Source organism: Equus caballus, chromosome 14, assembly GCF_041296265.1.
Source record: "Equus caballus isolate H_3958 breed thoroughbred chromosome 14, TB-T2T, whole genome shotgun sequence".
Taxonomy (NCBI): domain Eukaryota; kingdom Metazoa; phylum Chordata; class Mammalia; order Perissodactyla; family Equidae; genus Equus; species Equus caballus.
The window spans coordinates 54251890-54271776 of NC_091697.1; the positions used below are offsets into that span (position 1 = coordinate 54251890).

The 19887-nt window shown below is 38.4% G+C and overlaps 1 protein-coding gene and 1 long non-coding RNA gene across 5 annotated transcripts in view; one reads left to right on the top strand and one right to left on the bottom strand.

The window, feature by feature from the left end:
* Positions 1 to 4340, top strand: part of LOC111767804 (uncharacterized) — a 23497-nt gene extending 19157 nt beyond the window's left edge. For both annotated transcript variants that reach the window (XR_011425565.1, XR_002799637.2), the window contains exon 4: positions 633 to 4340. This is a non-coding gene — a long non-coding RNA (uncharacterized lncRNA). The remainder of the gene's footprint in view (positions 1 to 632) is intronic.
* Positions 1 to 18347, bottom strand: part of LOC138917479 (palladin-like) — a 20576-nt gene extending 2229 nt beyond the window's left edge. The window contains exons 1-6 of one of the 3 annotated variants that reach the window (XM_070234274.1): positions 18092 to 18339; positions 4567 to 4683; positions 2830 to 2898; positions 2310 to 2427; positions 1524 to 1586; positions 574 to 715 (exon numbers count right to left, since the gene is read on the bottom strand). In XM_070234274.1, coding sequence (XP_070090375.1) covers positions 574 to 715; positions 1524 to 1586; positions 2310 to 2427; positions 2830 to 2837 — 331 coding nt within the window. In that variant the 5' untranslated portion in view covers positions 2838 to 2898; positions 4567 to 4683; positions 18092 to 18339. Of the gene's footprint in view, positions 1 to 573; positions 716 to 1523; positions 1587 to 2309; positions 2428 to 2829; positions 2899 to 4566; positions 4684 to 18091 lie in introns of all 3 variants that reach the window. The other 2 variants (XM_070234273.1, XM_070234275.1) reach the window with 2 other exon arrangements.
* Between the last annotated feature and the right edge of the window lie 1540 nt (positions 18348 to 19887).

Sequence of the window (19887 nt, forward strand, 5' to 3'; positions counted from 1 at the left end):
AAAAATTTTCTTGGTGCAAGAACTATCTTGGACTTGAACCCTGGCTGCAGCATTTACTAGCTTTGTGACCCAGCATTTCTGATTTCAGTTTTCTTACTTATAAAATGGAGGTTGTAAAACACACCTCAAAATGTTGATGTGAGAATTAAAGGAGAAATTTTTTTAGGAAATATAAACTCTGTTTAGCATGAAGTATATCATCATACTTGTTACCCCTAAATTAATTCAATATTTAAAAAGTTATGCATCTGTTTTCATTTGTTTTACTCTTTAAAAAATACGTTTATTCTCATTTTTTTCTTGTTTGTATGCCAAGGACTCATTAGGAAGATAGTTAAGATAAATTTATGAAATTAAACCATTATGAAAATAAACGGTTATTAAAACTATTGTTTCATCAAAACAAAATAGCTATCTTTCTTTTTTTTTAGGAATTGTTTGGATTTGAAATAACAATTGTTTAACGTTAGAGATTTCTGAGCCTGTAACAAATCAGCTATGAAACTTTAAAACATGAATTAGATTTCAAGATTAATTGGAATAAAAGGCAAATTGAAAAACTTATCACGATACTTTTCCTCAGAATCCGGAAGTCATCTGAGTCTGCTATCTCCTCTTTCTCTCTGTACCAGTGAACTTGAACTGCGGCTGTGGCCTGGACTCGGCATTCAAATATGACAAATTGACCTCTGGTTGTAGAGATGTCTTGAAGATGCTGAAAAACAAACACAGAATTATGGAATGGAAGAAACTGTTTTACCATATGCAATGATTTGGGATGCCAGTTGCAGTACGTGTGCAGGCTTTTTTTTATCATAATTATTGATTACCGACTGTACCTTAATCAAAATGAGGAGCTGCTGGGCGTTCTTTTGTGCTTTATAGTGTGCTTTACAGTCAGGTATAGGTTATTTTTATCTTAACTTCATAGAGTTGTTTTTAATGAGAAACTTGTTATTCACTTCCCCAAGAGCCATTTTTCAAAATAGAAAACAGGTGAGTGGAGAAGTCTTCAGTTTGTTGTGTTAGATTATTTTGTTGAGTACATACCTAGTCACAGATTTAGTCTTTACTGTTGGTCACAGGAGCATGGGCAGCATTGTAATTTGTTAAGGGCTCTGAATCATGACTTAGAGGACATGGGCCCAAATCTCAACACTGTGACCAGCTAGTTGAAGCTGATCACAGGACTCGGAAAAGACTCTTAACCTCTGTGGAACTCAGGTTCTTGATCTGTGAAATAGGGCTAGCAAAAAGCCCAGCCTACTCTGAGGGTTCAAGGCTCGTTTCAGATAAACAATCTGAAAACTTTTCTTAAAGAATGAAGAGTTATATTGATATACAAAAAATGTTTATTAACAATAGCTAGTTTAGTCTCACAATGCATAAATGAAGGGGTGGCGATTGTGGTAAATTTCCCCCTTAAATCCTGATTACCCGCCCCCCACCCCCACCCCGGGGTCGATAATGTCTACAATTTATCTATAAAGTCAAACTCCATCGTGTAGTAAAGGATAGGTTACCTTGGTAAACACAGGGGCTGCAGTGCAAGTGGATCCTGACAGGCTGCTGCAGGGACTCTGCATCTGATTTAAGAAATAGAAGAGACACTGTCATCCATATTGTCAAGGCCCTAAAACCTAGGTGCGTGATGGCTATGGACTAACTGGATCAGTTTTAGGCGCTACTAACTAGTTCAGTTTTAGCTGCTACCAAACACACCCTAAGTTTCCTTTTTTGAAAAGGATGATGTTTCTAATTGAAATGTCAGTTTGGATGTCTGCTCCAATGCCACCCTTTTTTCTCTCATCTTCAGCATTCCATCAGCCAAGATGGTGAAATACAACTTTGGGCAGTTATGTTTGAGAAATGAGTATTGGCAATTATTTAGAGATTATATATTACAGATTTAAATAACTTCTAAATTTTACTGACTAGATTTTTTTTCCTCTTCCATACAGCTGTGCTTGTTGGATCTTTTAGGTTTTTGAGAAAGCACCCCCCCGCCCCCCACTTTTTTTAATTAAAGAGGAATTCACTTCTTGGATAGTTGGGATACTCTTGTTATGGGTCTGAGCTCGTAGACACCAACTGTCCCTTATGGTCTGGCACACAGACAAATGGCCAACCCACAGGACTGCCATGAAGTTATTTCTGAGACCCATGGATTTCATTCTTGCTCTTTCTGAGGTCATGCAGCTGGAGGCTCTCCTCACATACACTTTTCAAGAAAGTTGCATTGATTCCTTCTTCTCTGGGCCTGTGTCTCCCTTACCCGGACCCCTCAGAAGGCATAAAACTGAACCTACCCTCTGGGGGTCAATACACAATGGTTGAACTAAGGTAGAATAACTTGATCTGATGTTGGAGGTTTCATTAACTGGGGAACTGATGGTCAGAGAAACTCTAGTGGTTTTCTTCTTTATCCTGTGGGGAAAACAAAACCAAATACAATCCAGTGAAAGAAAGATTAAAGGTGGCTTTGATAGAAATACCTCACTGTATACATTTGAATGTATCACATTTTTTACCTATGATCCTTAATTTTCTCTTGATTTGCATAATAATTTTAGTTTCTTTTCTTTTTGGCCAATTATTAGTGGATTATGGCTCCTAATAGTTTCACTTTAAATTTCCTTTGTCTTAGTTCGATAGTTCGTGGGCTGTTACTAAACTTAAATTGTCCAGAAGAAATAACTTATAAGGGAAATAACCACTTCGAAATTTGTCTTGGAAGTTTTAGGTGTTTTTTGGGTCTTTTTTGTAAAGTGGAATCCCTCCTATATTCTTATGCAACAAATGCACATTCACTTCATATTCTATACTTACTCTGACATTTTTGTAGCATATTCCAAGCACAATCCTAGAGACAAAACTTTTTCTTACTTCCTTGGGTACCTGTAAGAAAGAGAAAACAGAAAATCTGTCTAAATCTCATTGGAATTTAGTAAAATTTAGTTCAAGCGTACTGTATTCACACTAGAACCAGCAAATTAGTTACAGACAGCAGGTCAGTCTAGAACATCTGAATTCTCTCTCTCTCTCTCTCTTTTATGGCTGAGGAAGATTTGCCCTGAGCTAACATCTGTGCCAATCTTCCTTTCTTTTGTATGTGGATCGCTGCCACAGCATGGCTGACAAGCAGTGTAGGTCCGTGCACTGGATCTGAATCTCTGAACCCAGGCTGCCAAAGTGGAGTGTGCCAAACTTTAACCACTACACCATGGAGCCAGCCCCATCTGAATTCTTGACTAAGGATGGAACTGCTTTAATGTTCTCAGTTTAAAATATCCAGATGTTCACTTTTACAGAGCTATAGGACTTGTGCCCAGAAGAGGTACTAGGTCTTTTCCCAAAAGCATCATTTCAGAGGGCGTATATTGGTGTCTGTGAATTTGCATTTTGGTCTGACGTCTTCAGCATATTTGTTATAATAAGAAATCCATTGAAACACATTGCTGTCTTTGCTATAAGGAAGGATGTTGTCAATGTGCATATTATCTCTATGAATACTGAGTAGAGAAATATATCTCAGTTCTTAGTATCAGGAATAATTAGGCTTCTCCTATGCTACTAGTTTAGTTTTTCCTCATAGATACTGTGAATCTTACTGTTGGTTTTATTTCCTTCTGTATTAGTGACTTGAAAATTTAGAGCTAACTTCATAACCAATAATTCAACAGAGATTAGAGCCAGGGTCTCCTAAACTTGTAACCTGAAACTTTTTTTTCACTATATCTATGATGACTTATTTACCCAAAACCAACATTTAGATCACATGACCCCACAAAGAACTTTTTTGTTATTTCCAGATAGAAGAGGCAGATGGAAGATGTAGACTAGCCTGAATAACAAAATACTGTAATTTCCAGAAAGCCTTTGTTTTATGGAAATAGAATATTAGAAATTATAACTATTCCCCCCAAATCAAGGCTATAATGCTGTAATGAAAAATTTAGTTTTATATGCTACAATGCGTTAATGAAAAAAATTAGTTTCCACTTAAAAGTCTTTTACACATAATGTTTGATACCATCACTAGGACTAGATTTATCTAATCTCTTTCAATCTCAATATATAATCCTGTCATACTTGGTGCCTTTTTTCAGTCTTTAAAAACTCCTTTATCATCTTGGAGTTTTAAAACCATATTAGGCTTAATTTGCTTTAGACTAAAATTTAGGTGATGTGAAAGATTTACTATTTCATGTTTCATTTCTTAATGTGGATAGTGGCTACAGAGTATACATTTTATTATTATTTAAACCGTATATATAGATTATATTTACTCCTTTCTATGTGTATAGTATTTTATAATAAATGTGTAAGGTTAAAATAAATCTGTGAACTGGAACTACCTTTTTTTTTTAAGGGTTAGTTGGTTGGTTTTTCATTTTTCACAGAACAGATAGAATTATTCATTGGTAGTCCGGAAGAAGATAGGTTCAGTTCCATGAGTGTATGTGCACTAAAGGGGTTGCAGATGTGCACAGATTACCTTTCTGCCAAAATTGGGCACAAACAGAGTCTATACCTACAGACTCTCTAATTGGGGTAGAGTCAAACCTTGAAGTATTGGCTGTATTTACTTGACTTGGATCATTTTTGTAATGAATGAAAACTTCACAAACACTCAAATTCTTGAATTGGTGAATACTTCCTGATGTTTCCTATGCCAAGACCCTAGGAGCAACACAAAGGAGTTTGGTGTTAGCTGACACAATGAAACTAGATGAAAAGCTCAATAATTCAAAACATGCATAATAATAATAATAATAGAGATACCATCTTAAAATGCCATAAGACATCAGAAACAATAGTTCTAAGACATTAAATAGTGCCAGTGATGTCACAAGACAGCACATGATTACCCCATAGACTGTTAGAAGTAAATGATATGATTTCAAAGGAGACAGAAGCTTGACTGATCTAGGAAAATTTCCTGCCCAGGGTGGAGCTTCAACTGAACTTTAAAGAATGTTGAAATTGGAAAAAATGAGGTGTGTATGTGTGTGAGTTGGGTATGGGGGTTTGGGGGAAAAGTCGGGGGATGAATAGAAAAGGGAAGTCAGTAACATTTATGGAACATTAAACTGCATGCCAGATACCATGCTTATCCTTTTATCTCATGTGTGAGGAAAGCATTCCATAACCATGCAATGGTGTGGAACGCTCTGGGATCAGATTGCCTGGATTCACCATTTGTTAGGTATATTAGGCTTCCCTCTAAGCCTCAGGTTCCCTATCTGTAAAACAAGTGCAATAATACTGTTTATTTCTAGGGATTTTTCTTTTTTTGATGAGGAATATTGTTTCTGAGCTAACATCTGTGCCAATCTTCCTCTATTTTGCATGTGGGACACCACCACAGCAGCCTTCATGAGTGGTGTGTAGGTCTGCGCCCGAGATCTGAACCTGCAAACCCTGGATTGCTGAAGCGGAGCATGCGAACTTAACCACTATGCCACTGGGCCAGCCCCGCTAGGATTGTTTTGAGAATTAAACAAGATAGCCCACAAAAACACTTAATTCATACGTGCCGCATATCAAGCACTCAATAAATGTTAGCTGCTATTATTATTGTGATGTTGGTTGTTATATGTAGATCCAGGTGATGTTCCACCTTTCCTCAGAGGATTCTAATCTAGCCCTCCTTGATTTTCTTCTCTTGTGAATTTACAACCTCTATAATATGCTTTTGTTTTTAATTATTTATTACCATGTACTTTCATTTGGAAGCTCCTTAAGATTAGGGATCTTTTCATATGTCTTCCATCCCCAAAGTATCTAGCCCAGTGTCAAACACAAAGTAGGCATGGAGTTGATTGATTTTATAGGTTATTGCTTAGGGAGATGCTATTCATAGTTGTCCTAGGAGGTGTGCATTGCTTTGTGCTGTTTCCTTCCACCCCATCCTACAAATAAAAGCAATTGATATAGAAAGATTCCTCCTCTTTTGACCTTGGCAGTGAGTCCTTATTCCACACCAGCCATCTTAGGTGGAGTTAACCAATCACAGAATTGCAGACCAAGAGAAGACGTGGGAAATTTTATCTTACATCTTTGGAGAAGAAAACTAAGGATCAGAGAGGTTATATTATTTTCTCAAGGTCATGCAGTCTGTTGGTAGAAGAGTCAGGATTAGAATCCAAATCTCCTGTCTTCTAGTACAATTCATGTAAGCCTCTAGCAAATGGACTCTGTATTATCAGATAAGTTTAAAACTACAGCTATTGGTCTGAGTAGTTGATACTGTAGTGTAGATAGAGTGTATTTGTGGTTCTGAATTCACTGGGTAATGGAACAGTCCTTTTACTTTGTATGTGAGCTCCATGAGGGCAGGGACTTAGTCTGTTTTGTTCACTCTTGTATCACTAGTGCCTAGGAGGGTGGCAGGCACATAGGAGATGCTAAATAAGTATTAGTTGAATGAATGAATTTGCTTTGTGACCAATATTGGCTGAGACCTCAGTTGAGAATGTTTGTGGCTTCTAGAGATTCTAAAAGTTAAGTATCAGACCCTGGAGAGAAACCTTATAAACAGCAGGGAAACTCTGACTGTGGCAGGAAGATAAAAATGAAATGCTTCCCTCCATGGGAAGAGAAGGATTAAGTGAGAGATTGTGTATGAAACTTGTGGAATGACTTGGAAGAAACATGTCTTATAAATAAATATAAGGTCAGTTGGTTCAAGAGGCTAGAATTTCCTCTAAGCCCCTTGGCACATCTCAAAGGAGAAGCTAGAAAACATCAGCAGAATAGTTTTTGTGGTGAATGGGCCTCAGGTTTTTGCCCACCTTGAAACTGTCCCATATCCCAGGCTTATGAGAACAACAAAAAAAAAGAAAATCCAATCCTTATAAAGGGAAGGTCATACTGGCCTCTTCACATTCCAGATGCTTCCTGTTCTAAGCATGAACAATGCTATCATTAATCCATGAAGTGACGAGGCCAGGCAGTTCTTCCCATCTGCTGTCCCTCATCTTCTAACCAATGAAAGAAGACAATGATAACTAATGGAACCAAAAGATGCCCTGAATTTTACTTTGGGATATGCCACTCGTTAGCATGAGTTAAGCAATCTATGTCCAAAGATCGTATAGATATGGATAAAAATAGAGAGAAAGGCCAGGTAGTGTGGGAGAGAGAGCACAAATTTAGGATTGAGGAAATCTGGATTTTGGTTCTCGATCTGTCATTAATCAGTTATTTGACCTTGGGCAAGACCCTTTGGGGGTCTCAGTTTTCTCATATCTAATGAGAAGTGAGAAGTGAGATGGTCCCTAAGATTTCTTCTAGATCTATTTTCTCTTTTAAAATATTTTTCAAATTTCAGGGTGTGATCACGCTTTAAAAATCTCTGATTTTCATAATTACCAGAATAGATGAAATTCTATCAGAAGATAAGAGAAAGAAAGATGAACACTGGCACTAAAAGCAAAAGCAGTCAGCACTTAGGGCTGTGGCTTAGACTGCTGCTCTGGAATGCAGAGGTTTGAAAGATGAGCTGAGCTTTAGAAGTAAAACGGTTTAAAATGTTATTTATTTATGAAAATAAATCTTTCAGAACTCATTTAGGTAAGTGATAAAACAAAACCAGACATGAGAACTAGCCTCCCCTTTCCAGAAAAGAAATAATTTCTAAAAGGAAGCTCCCTCTTAAGTATTGACTTCTCTTGCTAAAGCTGCTGTAGTCTTTACATTTGATTCTCATGTATTTTCCTTTAGGGGATAGAAAAGATTTTCCAAAGAAAAACCCCTTTTGCTCTATTGCTATGGAATAATACCACACTCTAGAGTATCAAAATGAGAATGTGGATTCAGAGTGTGTATGAGCCATATATGTGACCTGTCCTGAAGTGTTCCTTCTTGATTTTAGGTAGCACTGGGGATGTCCTTGAGAGAAAAAATAGCTAGAGGTTTTACTCTGGTGATGAGTTATGCTAGCAGGCTTCGTGTCTCACGTAAATGGTAACCTTTGCTGAGTGTAACCCTAGCTCTTTGTAAAGAGAACAGAATTAGACTCCACCAAATGAAGAGTCCAAGACCTTGGCAATCTTACCCTGGAAAGATGGCAAGATACATAGAGATCAGACAAATGAACAATAATGATGCCCTTATAACATTGCCTAAATAGCTAGGATGTCTGTAGAGTTACACTGGCTTCATGGATATAATGTAGGCTCAGCGGTCTGAAAAATAGAATGTTAGATCCATTTAAAAGTGAGCAACAGAAGAATATGATAGTAGCAACAATAGGGAAAAATTGAGGAAAGAGAAGTGAGATAATGCAGGTTTAGCAATGTATCATATTTCAAATGTTTTAAAATGTTACATTAGTGAGAATACTTACTGAAAATCCACACCGTAAAATGATTAGTGAAAATTCACACAATAAGCTAAACTTAGTGCATTCCTTTTAAATGTTACTTAAGTTATTTGATTTGATTGAGAAGTTTATTGTATTGTTCTGATTTATTTTCTTTTGTTTGCCTATTTTATGATTTTAGTCTTTATTTAAAATATTTATCTCCTATTTGATAACAGATGCCATACTAAGTAACTTTTATTCACAGAAAGATAATTAATTTGAAGTGTCCACAAAGCAACAGATATTGTAGAAGATATGTGCTTTTTATTTCATATTATTACCTAACAGAGCAAGAGGAAAGAGAAAAAATTATTGAAGAAAGAGGTACATGAGTTAAGTCAGAACAGGAATTGTGAATTGTGTGTATGTGTAATGATTTCCATCACTTTTGAAGCAAGTCCAGAGCTCCTGCTCTTTGTGGTCCACTGATGTCAGTTGCTGCAAAAATGAATGAATTTGACCTGCAACCATATTCAAGATTTTGGAAGAGAAGATGATATTTGACATCAACTGAGTATTTTGATAATGGTTTTGAAAAGTTCGTAAAGAAGTTTAGTACTCAGGAAATTCTAAAAATGTGCCTCACCATTTCTTCCCCAGTTTATCTAGACCATTTTCTAGCAACAGTGGATTTTTATTTTTCCGGATCTCTTGATTCTTTACCAGACTGCCTTCACGTGTGGCTCTGTCTCTGTCTTTTTGTTGTCTCTCCAGCATTTCAGAAAAAGAAATGACCTCTTTTTACTTTTAACACATTAAACGAATGTGAAGGGTGAGCTATTGCTTTCTAGGTGACTAGAGATTTTACTTGATCACACAATGTTTTGCCTCTTCCCTAGTGTTTTGTCAAATTTCAAGGAGATTATCAATACTGTCTGTCCATGTTAGAGTAAAATTTTCACTGTCCTAGTGCTCATGGTTCCTCCAATAGCTAAATTGTGTTTTGATGTAAAACCACTTTTTCTATGAAGCTGTTTTAAAAGACAGCTACTGCACTGTAACTAGCATACAGACTTCTATTTGGTTATCTATGTGGCTCAACCTTTACTGTACTTGTTTTCCTGTTGTCAAGGTCTGCTTTGCTCACGGCCCTTCTCAGGCTGCTTCTCCAACAAAGGGTATGATGCCTGGTCATGGGTCAGAAGTGTCACTACTTCCTCCCCCTGATGCAGAGATCCTAGTGGGCTTGGAAACAACTGGGACATATCTTGAAACTCTTGTTCACTGAGGGGCTCTTTTGGGAGCATATGGTCTTTCTCTTGTGGCTTGATGTTTTAGATCAGGAATTGGAGAAGAGTTAGCTGGACAAGTTCATCTCTGATCCATGTAGTGTCGGCTCGAGCAGCTGGGGCTAGAGAGTACATTTTTCCAAGATGGTTTCTTCACTCACATGATGGCACCTTGGCACTACTTGGTCTTTCTCTCCCTCTGCACCTGCCCCTACATGGTGTCTCATCCTCCAGGACCTCTCCATGTGGCTTGGACTTTTCAAAGCATGGTGATCAAAGGATAGCTGGGCTTTCTCACATGGAGGTTTAGAGCTCTAAGAGCAAGTGTTCCAAGAATCATCTCTCTCTTTTAAAGAAAAATTTCCCCTACTTTGTTTTTTTGTGGTTTCTTGGACCCTCAGTTATGGCAGTACAGGAAGTAGTTTTAAAAGACCCAATTTGTGGGAGTCTTCTATAAAAAACTCAGGTCTTAGTGCTCAAATACTAAGATAAACAAATGTTTGGCATGAATTATGTGGCAAGCTTCTTTTTACTTTGTTTTGTTAGAGAACTTTTGAATTTACCTAAAGATTGGGTTTAGGAATTTTTTTTAAGTATTTGAGGATGAAATATTGAAATTGAGCCAGCCCTGGGGCAAAGGAGCAGTGGCGGCAGAAGCCTAGACTCCAGGAGAATAAGCTACAATACTTGTGGTCTCATTCTTCTGCACCTGCAGTGATTGTGCTGATGAGAGGTGTCAGGAGAAAAGTTGCCTGGAGCTGAGAGCCTTACTGTCTTGGAAGCAATCAACAACTTTCAATCCAACTTTTGGCAAAACTGCCAAATTGACAAACTTTGTATTTTGCGGACTCTCCCCTCCTCTTTTGTCTGTTCGCTCCCTGGAACCGTCTCCCTCACACACTTTGTAGTGTTTTCTTCCTTTAGCCTTAGCTGTCCAAAGCTATCACTTCCTCAAGCCCACATCAAGACTCAGTTGTTTTATGCTAATCCTCCAATAGACTGGTTCAGACAAAGACACGGATTTCTCCATGAATACATTCCATCCCTCCATTTGTCTTTAAACAGGAAGAGCCATTACTTTAACCCAAATGACAGCCTCTCCAGTGGTGGCACTCTGAAGCAGACAAGCCAGTTGGCGAGTCATCGTGGAGGTAGTGGAGATTAGATTCCTTCTCATGTCTTTCGCATCCTGGTAAATTCAGAAGAGACTGATAATTAACCCCAAAACTTTTATTTCCTTTGATATTTAACCTAAAATAGAAAGAGGATGTTTGCCCTTTTGATGCCACTGGCTTAAGTGCAAGTTTTTGTAAGATCATGCCCGATTTTTAAAAGAAGCTGTTCCATTTTTGTTTGCTCTACACACACACATAGAATTATTGCCAAGAGGAATAGTGTGTGCACAAGGACAGCTAAGACCGCATACTGTCCTTAGCTGGGAGTCAGGTTACCCACCACATGGACAGTGGCATGTGCTAGAGCTTGTGTAACTAGAACAGTCCTGGACAGGAGAATTGGCAGCATTAAGCAGGCTTTGAAAATTAAAAAAAAAAAAAAAAAGACCATACACAATCTTCTCTGAGCTTGATTTTTAACAACTGTAAAACAAGGTTATCAGCCAGGCACTGTACTAACCACTTTTTATGCATTTTCGCATTCATTCTTCACAAAAACCCCAAGATGTAGAGATAGTATTATTCTCATTTTCAAATAAGGAAACATAAGCTTAGAGAGGTTGCACAAATTGCCCAAAGTCACAAACCTAGTAAGCAGTGGAGCCAGGAATAAAATTCACACAGTCCATCTCTAGAGCAGAGAGCTCTTAGCCTTAACCTTAAGAAAAATACTTCCTTGACCTGTGTACTTCTTGGGAAAGAGGAGGAAAGGGGACCTGGGTTTTAATGAAAAGCCTGAGGTTCTGCTTTATAACTAGCCTTTGGGTTTAGAAGAGACCTTATAAGGATATGAACAGAGATGTCCACCAATAATCTTCTCATACACAGGACACTGGATTAGAAACTTAACTTTGACAGTGGTTTACCTTTATTGCTTAGATAAGAAAATATATGTGGTATTCAGATAAATTGAACTGGACAGTGTGTAAAAAGCTGTTTGCAAAATGTGAGAGAGATGTGTGATAATTGTGTTGATTTCATTTTGGGGATGTGAAATAGCTTTGGGCCAAAGCCCCAAAGACCCACATCAGAGGCCTCGGCAGAAGCAGAACTGAATGTGTGTTCCATAAATAAAAATATTTGGGAGATACAAATAATAAATCCTCACTCGGTCCAGACCCCTCACTGCAGAATATGATATAATGACACCCACTTCAGTTCTCTCAAGAAATTTACTGAAGACTTATACAAGGGGCGGGGAAGAGGGTCATTAGGACAGGTTACCAGGACGTCTTTCCTCCCTAACTTTCTTCTTTTAGCACAGTTTAATTTAGCTCATTGTCACCTTGGCAATGTTGAACTGTGTGAGAGACTGAGAAGCTGAGTACAGAGTAGGGGAGAGAAGTGTGACAGTGACAAGCACATGGAGGCAAGGGGCAGCTTGAGGTGCCAGGAGATGGAAGGGTCATGATAGTAGACACATGGCTGAGCAGGAGCTTTTCAGGGAGGTTATTGAGAAGCTGGGGTTTAGGGAGAACTGAGAGAGGACGTCAGGCTAATCTCAGGGCTGTCCCTGGTTCCTACACTCGCTTCTGGGACGGTGCACTTCTGCCCCATCTGTCTCATACAAGACAGATAAATCTCCCTTAAGTAGAGGTCCTAGCATGTCACTCTATACCCAGTACAGGAACCTGCAATGATTCCTTAATGCATAATACCATCTAAATCCTTCATCAAATTCTTTGTAGTGTTAATGGATGAATGAACGAATTCATTCTGTTTAATTCTCCTATTGTGACTTAAGATACAATAATATACCCTCGATAAGTCCATTTAAAAGGCACCGACATGATAAACACAAAATACAGGATAGTGGTACAATTGAGGGAAGTTGGGGGAAGAAATAGGGGAGGAGCACATAGATAATGTAAGTTATTTGTGTTGTTCCAGTTCTTGGGTTGATAACTGGTTCACAGAATTCATTCTATTTTTAAAAAGAAATAAAGAAATGAACCGGTAAATAAAATAAAGTAGAAGATGCCATGCATGTTATTTCATAATTCAAAGCATGACTTACTACATGTGTTATGCACCTGAGGTCCTTTTGCAAAAAAACTTCAAAGTTACGCACTTACATATTCAAAGTAACATCATGGAGAATCCATCCTGTATACAAGGTCTACCAAAAGTAAGAAAAGGAAATTAAAATTGCCACCTTAGTCTCCACCTGTGGTGGGCTTTTCTGAGCAGTATGTAAAAATGCAGATAATTTAAGTAGTTATCCTTAACTACTTATCTCCAGCCTAAGGCTGGTTGAGATCAGGTAAGTCAGTAGCCCCGACAAAATACACTAACACTCCACTATCTAAATTTCTGTTCCATTTAAGAAGTTACAGACTGCTTACCCACCTCAGAACATGCTTGCCTGCCATTTATTCAATGTTATGGCCTTGGATTCTTTTTTTTTTTTTAAGGAAGGTTAGCCCTGAGCTAACTATTGCCAATCCTCCTCTTTTTGCTGACGAAGACTGGCCCTGAGGTAACATCCATGCCCATCTTCCTCTACTTTATACGTGGGACGCCTAACACAGCATGGCTTTTGCCAAGTAGTGCCATGTCTGCACCCAGGATCTGAACTGGTGCACCCTGGGTCGCCAAGAAGCAGAACGTGTGAACTTAACTGCTGTGCAATCGGACCGGCCCCTGGATTCTTGAACCTGAGATCAGAGGTCCATTTTTCAATGTCTTGGAGGAATTTAATGTCCTAAGAGTACTGTCATACTTAGTATTCTCTTGACATTAGATCATATGACATTAAATCTTTTCTAATCATTGAAATGACACCAATGTATGAAGAAATATATTCTGGAAGGTCAAATCTATTTTCAAAATAAAAGTGATATATAAAAATATTTTCCTCTTTGTTATCTGTCCTAGTAACTGAATGAAATTCTGGTCAATTCTACTGAACTACAGGAATTACTAATTTTCCGAGAATTAGAATCCAGTAAAATACAGTCAGTGCTAAAACTACTCTGAGTATAATTTAATTCTTTTGATTCATAAGGTACTTTCAGAGACTTGGGATATTCCATGCAAATAAATTTTCCAGAAATTTGAAACAAACTTTTGAGTGCCAAAAGATTTTCTTTCTTTCTTTTTTTTTTGCTGAGGAAAATTACCCCTAAGCTAACATCTGCACCAGTCTTCCTCTATTTTATATGTGGGTCACTGCCACAGCATGGCTGATGAGTGGTGTAGGTCCTTGCCCAGGATCTGAAACTGTGAACCTGGGCTGCTGAAGCAGAGCATACCAAATTTAACCACTAGGCTACAGGGTCAGCCCCCAAAAGATTTTAAAAAATAAAAGTAGTAGGTGCTTAGGGCAAAAAGTCTAAAAATTCAGAGAGTACAGAAGGTTTAAAGTGAAAAGTAAAATTTGATCCTTTCCAGTCTCTAGTTTCTACAAATTTCTACAATTTCTACTCCAATTTCCACTGTACATGCATAGAGCTATGTATATAATTTTATTTTATTTTTCATAAGTGGGATAATACAATACAGACTATTCTACAGCTTGCTTTTCCACTTAATATATCTGGGTCACCATTTGATAACAGCACATAAAAATCTAATTCTTCTAAATTCCTACATAGTATTTTTCGTATGGTTTTTAATAGTTTCCTTAGTCAGTTCCCTGTTGAAGAATATGTGGGCTATTAAAAACAATACTTAAGTGAGCATCTTTGTAAATTCACCTTTGCATGCTTTTGTAAGTGTATCTACAGGAGTGGAATTATAGGGGAATAAAGCACATGCATTTAAAATTTTAATAGTAAGATCCAAATTGCTCTTTTCTAAAATGGTACCTTCTCAATAGTTATTTGAGAATAGCTTCCTCACAATCCTCATAATATGATATCTTATTGTTTTTTTTTTGTTTTTCTTTTTCTCCCCAAATCGCCCCAGTACATAGTTGTATATAGTTTTAGTTGTGAGTCCTTCTAGTTGTCACATGTGGGACGCCGCCTCAACATGGACTGATGAGTGGTGCCATGCCTGCGCCCAGGATCCGAGCAAGTGAAACCATGAGCCGCCAAAGTGGAGCACGTGAACTTAACCACTCCGCCACAGGGCCGGCCCCTATCTCATTGTTTTGTAGTCTTGCATTTCTTTAACCATAAGTGAGGTTGTGCATCTTTCATGTTTTTACTGGCCGCTTTTGCTTCCTCCTCTTATAAAATAACTGTTGAGAAATATGATCTTCCAAACTGAATTTAGAACATTAACAATGTATCTTTACAGCTACACTTTTACAATTAGACTTCATTCAAGGTGATTATTTAACAAATAATATTTTAGAATCTTGAGATTACTCTTCATTCCTATTTTTTTTTTTTACGCAATACATTCTCACACAAGATATCTAACACCAAGATGATGACATTTGGTCTTTCCTGTTTGATTTAATGAACAGTTGTACCTTACCCAGACTTCAGTCTAATTTGAGCCTCATACAAGTTTGGAAAATTCCTGAAGTGGAAAGCTCCAAAAAAGTAGGGGGGAGGGGTAGTGCTGGTTGACTTCACTCATTCCCTGCTCTGTCAAAACAGTACATGCTTCCTCCCACTTTGGTGAGAAACAACCTTGGAAATAATTTTCTACCCATGGGTATAATTCTGAGCTTAGGGCCTCAGGCCTTCTTTTGTGATCTACAGTTTCTACCACACTGTGGCTGCTTAGGAAATGTCCAAGAAAAACAACAATAATCCTGGTATTTAGTTTGTCAGTTGTGGCTCAGGGCATCAGTGGGACATAGAGCAGAATTCCTGCTGAGGAATATGATCCTCACTTGATTCTAATTTTATCTTTGTGGTGCAGCTTTTAAATATGAGGACAGCTGGTGTTGGATAAATCTGTCCTCACAAGCTGTATGAGATTGAAGTAAAATTAAATATTTGGGGTTAAATCCAAATACAAAAATGTGGAAATGACTGATTAATCTCTTGATATTTCACTTGCTGCATCTTGGTGAAAAGGCACTCACTATTCATTGTGAGCTCCTAGCAACAGTCAATTTGATGTGTAAGATAAGCAGAATGTGTGCCCTCATTTAAGGTCTAGCATTTCATGAAAGGAAAAGCAGAATTCTTGACTTTCACCCCATCCTCCACCCTGCTGATAAAAATGATAGGCCATACATACTTGTTTTGTTAGCAACTCACTTTCTTTGCCTTTCTCCCTTGAGTAAAAGCTTGCTACCAATGAAATACTGAGGCCCACACTTCCACTTGGGTTGGGATAGTAATCCTTTGTGGCCTCTGAAAGTTTGCAAATGATGGGACCCCAAACTCCTAGTAGATTCTCCCCCAAGTGACTAAATGTCTTGATAATTGCTAAGGGATAAATAAGGGTAGTGAGTTCAGAGAACAGTCAGGTTGCTGGCTTTTCTTCAGCTGACTAGATTACTAAGGTAGAAAAGCACTAAAAATAAATCAGGGCACAAACTCTCCTGCCAGGAGTTGAGTATTGAGATAACTTGTCTTCTCGGCTGGTGTTGACATCATCTGTTCTAATGCACTGTGCAAACAGGAGCCAGAATGAGAAACAGATTTGGCCATGAACTAGCATCAGTAAAAGTCCATAGGCCTGTCCTGATATTCTTACTGTTTGCTTCTTGTCAGACTTAATTAGTTTCTCCAAATCCTCTAGGAGATAGCTAAATACATCAAGGTGAGAACTTGAAACCAAACTCAGGACCAATCTTAGGGGAAATCATTTGATCTCTTCTAGTTTCAAATATACCTTTGCTAGGTCACTTCCATGTCAGTTGGGTTTCAGTGTTTTCCCAAAGGGGTCAGAAAGGTGGGAAGATCTCTGAGGAACTCAATTCTAGGAACTAAGATTTCACAAAGCTCCAAGTCACCTGACGTGGAGTAAGGATTCTTATTGCTAAATTTGTTTCCATTGTTGCTTCAGATGTCCTGAGCAGAGAGCCTTTGCCTGTTGGAATTACTCTATGGATCTCATTTGAACTAAAGTAGAGGAGAAATCATGTAAATCTCTACCTTCTTTACATCTATCCCTACTCTCTTTTAGTTTTATAGGAAGTTGCCTTTAACTGGAATAATACTATCTCACACTGGTTAAGTGCTTGATACATATGCTTTCACACATTAATCTTGTAGTCTTCAGAACAAGCACGTTAGGAAGGCAGATGTTATGATCCCCTTGTTGGGGCTAGACTCAGAAAAGCCAACAGATTCAGACCTTGGCAGCTATTAGTATTAAGATCCCTGGGACTTCTGGGACTTCTTGGTCCACTCAGCCCTGTCCAGTCTGACCCAGGGCCCTCTCTCCAAGTCTGGAGGTTTGTTCTGTTTTTGTAAAATGATTTATTTAAACGTTTCTATTAAAAAAATTCATTCTTATTATAGAAAACTTGGAAAATAGGGCAGAAAAGAAAGAGAAAAAAGACCAGCCATAGACCCAGTACACAAAAACAAATTCCTTGGGTTTCCTTAGGTTTTTGACTGAATCTATGGGATGGAAGGAAAGATCAAGTACGTATTCAGTAATGTTTATGCTGTCTCCATCCACTCTCCTGCATTTAGCATAAGGTACAAAACAGACTTTTTAGTCCAGTCTCCTCCTCTAGGGATCCTTCCCAGGTAGATATCGGCTCTAGACCTTCCAGGCTGAGCTCTAAAATGTGAGCCAAAATCCCACTTCCATGCTTGGTAGAAATCAGCTGTTCATTGTTCTCCTTTTAGTACTCTTCTCTTTTTTTCACACGACATTCTTCCTTTCCTTCTGGCTATATCAGTACAACTATTCTCCATCTTTCCCTGCTGGTTGTCGTTTCCAGTCAAAACCACCAGCAGGACTTTTGCAGATCTTTCTTCAAATTCTACCTGGCTTCCCCAGTGCCGAGTCAAGGGCCCTGATAACATTGAAGAGAGTGAAAGGACTGCCCTCACTCCCGTCTCCCATGCCCAGCTTGGCACTCAGAAGGTCTGTCTGACCAAAGAGAGGAGCACTGGGAAGTGCGGGCACTTTAGCAGCTCCAGATGTTTGGAGCCAGGAAATGTTGAGTTCCAGTATATCTTTGATTTCCCTCCTGCATTAGTGCCTTAATAATAGACATTAGGTAAGTATTTATTGATGAGCGTCTGAGTGAGTGAGTGAATGTACTTGGTCCCAAGAGCAGAAGTGGTAAACCGCTGCACTGACTTCCTGTAAATTAAAAGCATCAGGATTGTATTCTCTGTTCTGCCCCCAAGGAATTAGAAACATTTGATTCTCCTCATCTGTAGTATCACTATGATATGAGAAAAACCCAGCCAACCAGCAGCCTTGGTTTCAAAGGTACTCACAGCCTCCACGTTGTCTGTCTGCTTTTCTCCTCCTTGTTGTCCTCACAGAAAGAGCCCCTCAAGGCCGGGCTTGTTTGAGGTAGATCCCTGCTCTCTGGCAAGGAGGGGCATATGCTGGAGTGACAGCTGTGTGCACAAAGGCTAGGGTATCAACTGCAAGGGATGAGGAAGGGTCTCCCTATTCTGCCCTATTTGGTGCAGCCCCAGCTTTCAATTAACCACACTTGGGGACTGTGTATCCTCCAAACAGAAGGGCAAAAAAAAAAATGTGACCCTGAGTTAACCACTAATAATTATGCGTCAAATCTAAATGAAAACGAGGAGATAGAAGGCAGGACACAAACTGAAGTCTCATGGTGAGCAAAGCGTTTTTAGCTGGAATGTAAAGAATTTTGGTTTGGGCATTTTGAGGAAATTGTAGCCACCCTTCCTCTCAATCCAGTTGCTTGGGTCAGGATTACAATTTTACTGATTTCAGAAATCTAATATTAATCTTAGCATTGACTTCGGTGGAGGATCTATGCAGGGCTGTAGATCTTTATGGAGAGGTATGTGGAACAGGACATTTTTTCTTGGAATCTTAAGACTTTTGTTTTACACACTGTTGGTGGATGTGCTTTTGATTGTGTTGGATTGATCAAGACACTTAAAATACAGTAAAAAGAATTTAGGTCCAATAAATAGAGAAACTTCTTGAATCATGAATAAGCTGAAAATCTCTGTGATAAGTATAGATTTCCCCTCTCTGTAATAAATTATATGATTAAACAGTTAGTTTTGATTGAGGACCTACTGTGTGCCCAGCACTGAGCAGTGGGAGAGTACTAATGAAAGGAAGAAACATGAATGTCATATGACATTTATAGTAAACTAAGTGTAGCCTAAGTGTGATCCTCAGGAATCAGTTTCCCTAAGTAATAATCTCTAAGTAAGTAAAGCAGAATTACTGTAATACAGTAAACTAAGTGCAGTTGATTACAGCGCCACACACGGTATAAAAATTTTAAAAGCCATTCAACTCAGCCAGTATTTTTTTGAGCATCTCACTCAGGCTCACCTCTTTATTTTATTTTGTTTCATAGCTCCAGACTACTGTCTCTAGTTTCAGTCAGTTGTTTACCAGTGATGCTTGTTAGTCATGACAGGAGCTGGGAGAATTCAGTGTAATCCTATTTCCAGTAGTAGTGCAAAAAGGCAAATTGTCTGGAATGATTCATTAGAAATATAGTCTCCCTCATCAAGGGATGGCATGTTCCATCAGAAGAGAAGTAATTTATGTGCTGTGATCATGAGTACTGATGGCTTAATGGGCTCTGTACCTGTAAGAACCTGACTCGACATCTGGTCCCTGGAAGCTGGTTTTTACCAGGCTGTCAAAGATCAAGGCAAGCTTCAGGTCATCCAAGTTAATTCCTCCTTAAAATTTTTTTTAAGCATAGAAGGATCTGAAGTCCAAAGCAGAGAAGCCATTTGCCAAGGTGGTGAATTACCTTGAATGCCAGAAAAAACTGTGAAATTTGAAAAAAAACTTACTGGGTATCCTTTAGAATGCTAGACATTGACTAGTGTATCCTTCCAAGTTATCTGATTCTCTAATGATCTGTACCTTTCATTGTCTTTGAATTATTTTAAACTCTGTAAAATTGTGTGAAACTGAGGGTAATGCAAATTTTATCTTGTGGAGGTGCAATAGACCGCCACCACCACACACAGGAAGCTAGTTTTGCATCTATTAACACATTTATCTCAGTATTTCTGTTTACTTTTTGAACCAGTTTTTAACTTCTTACTGGTTC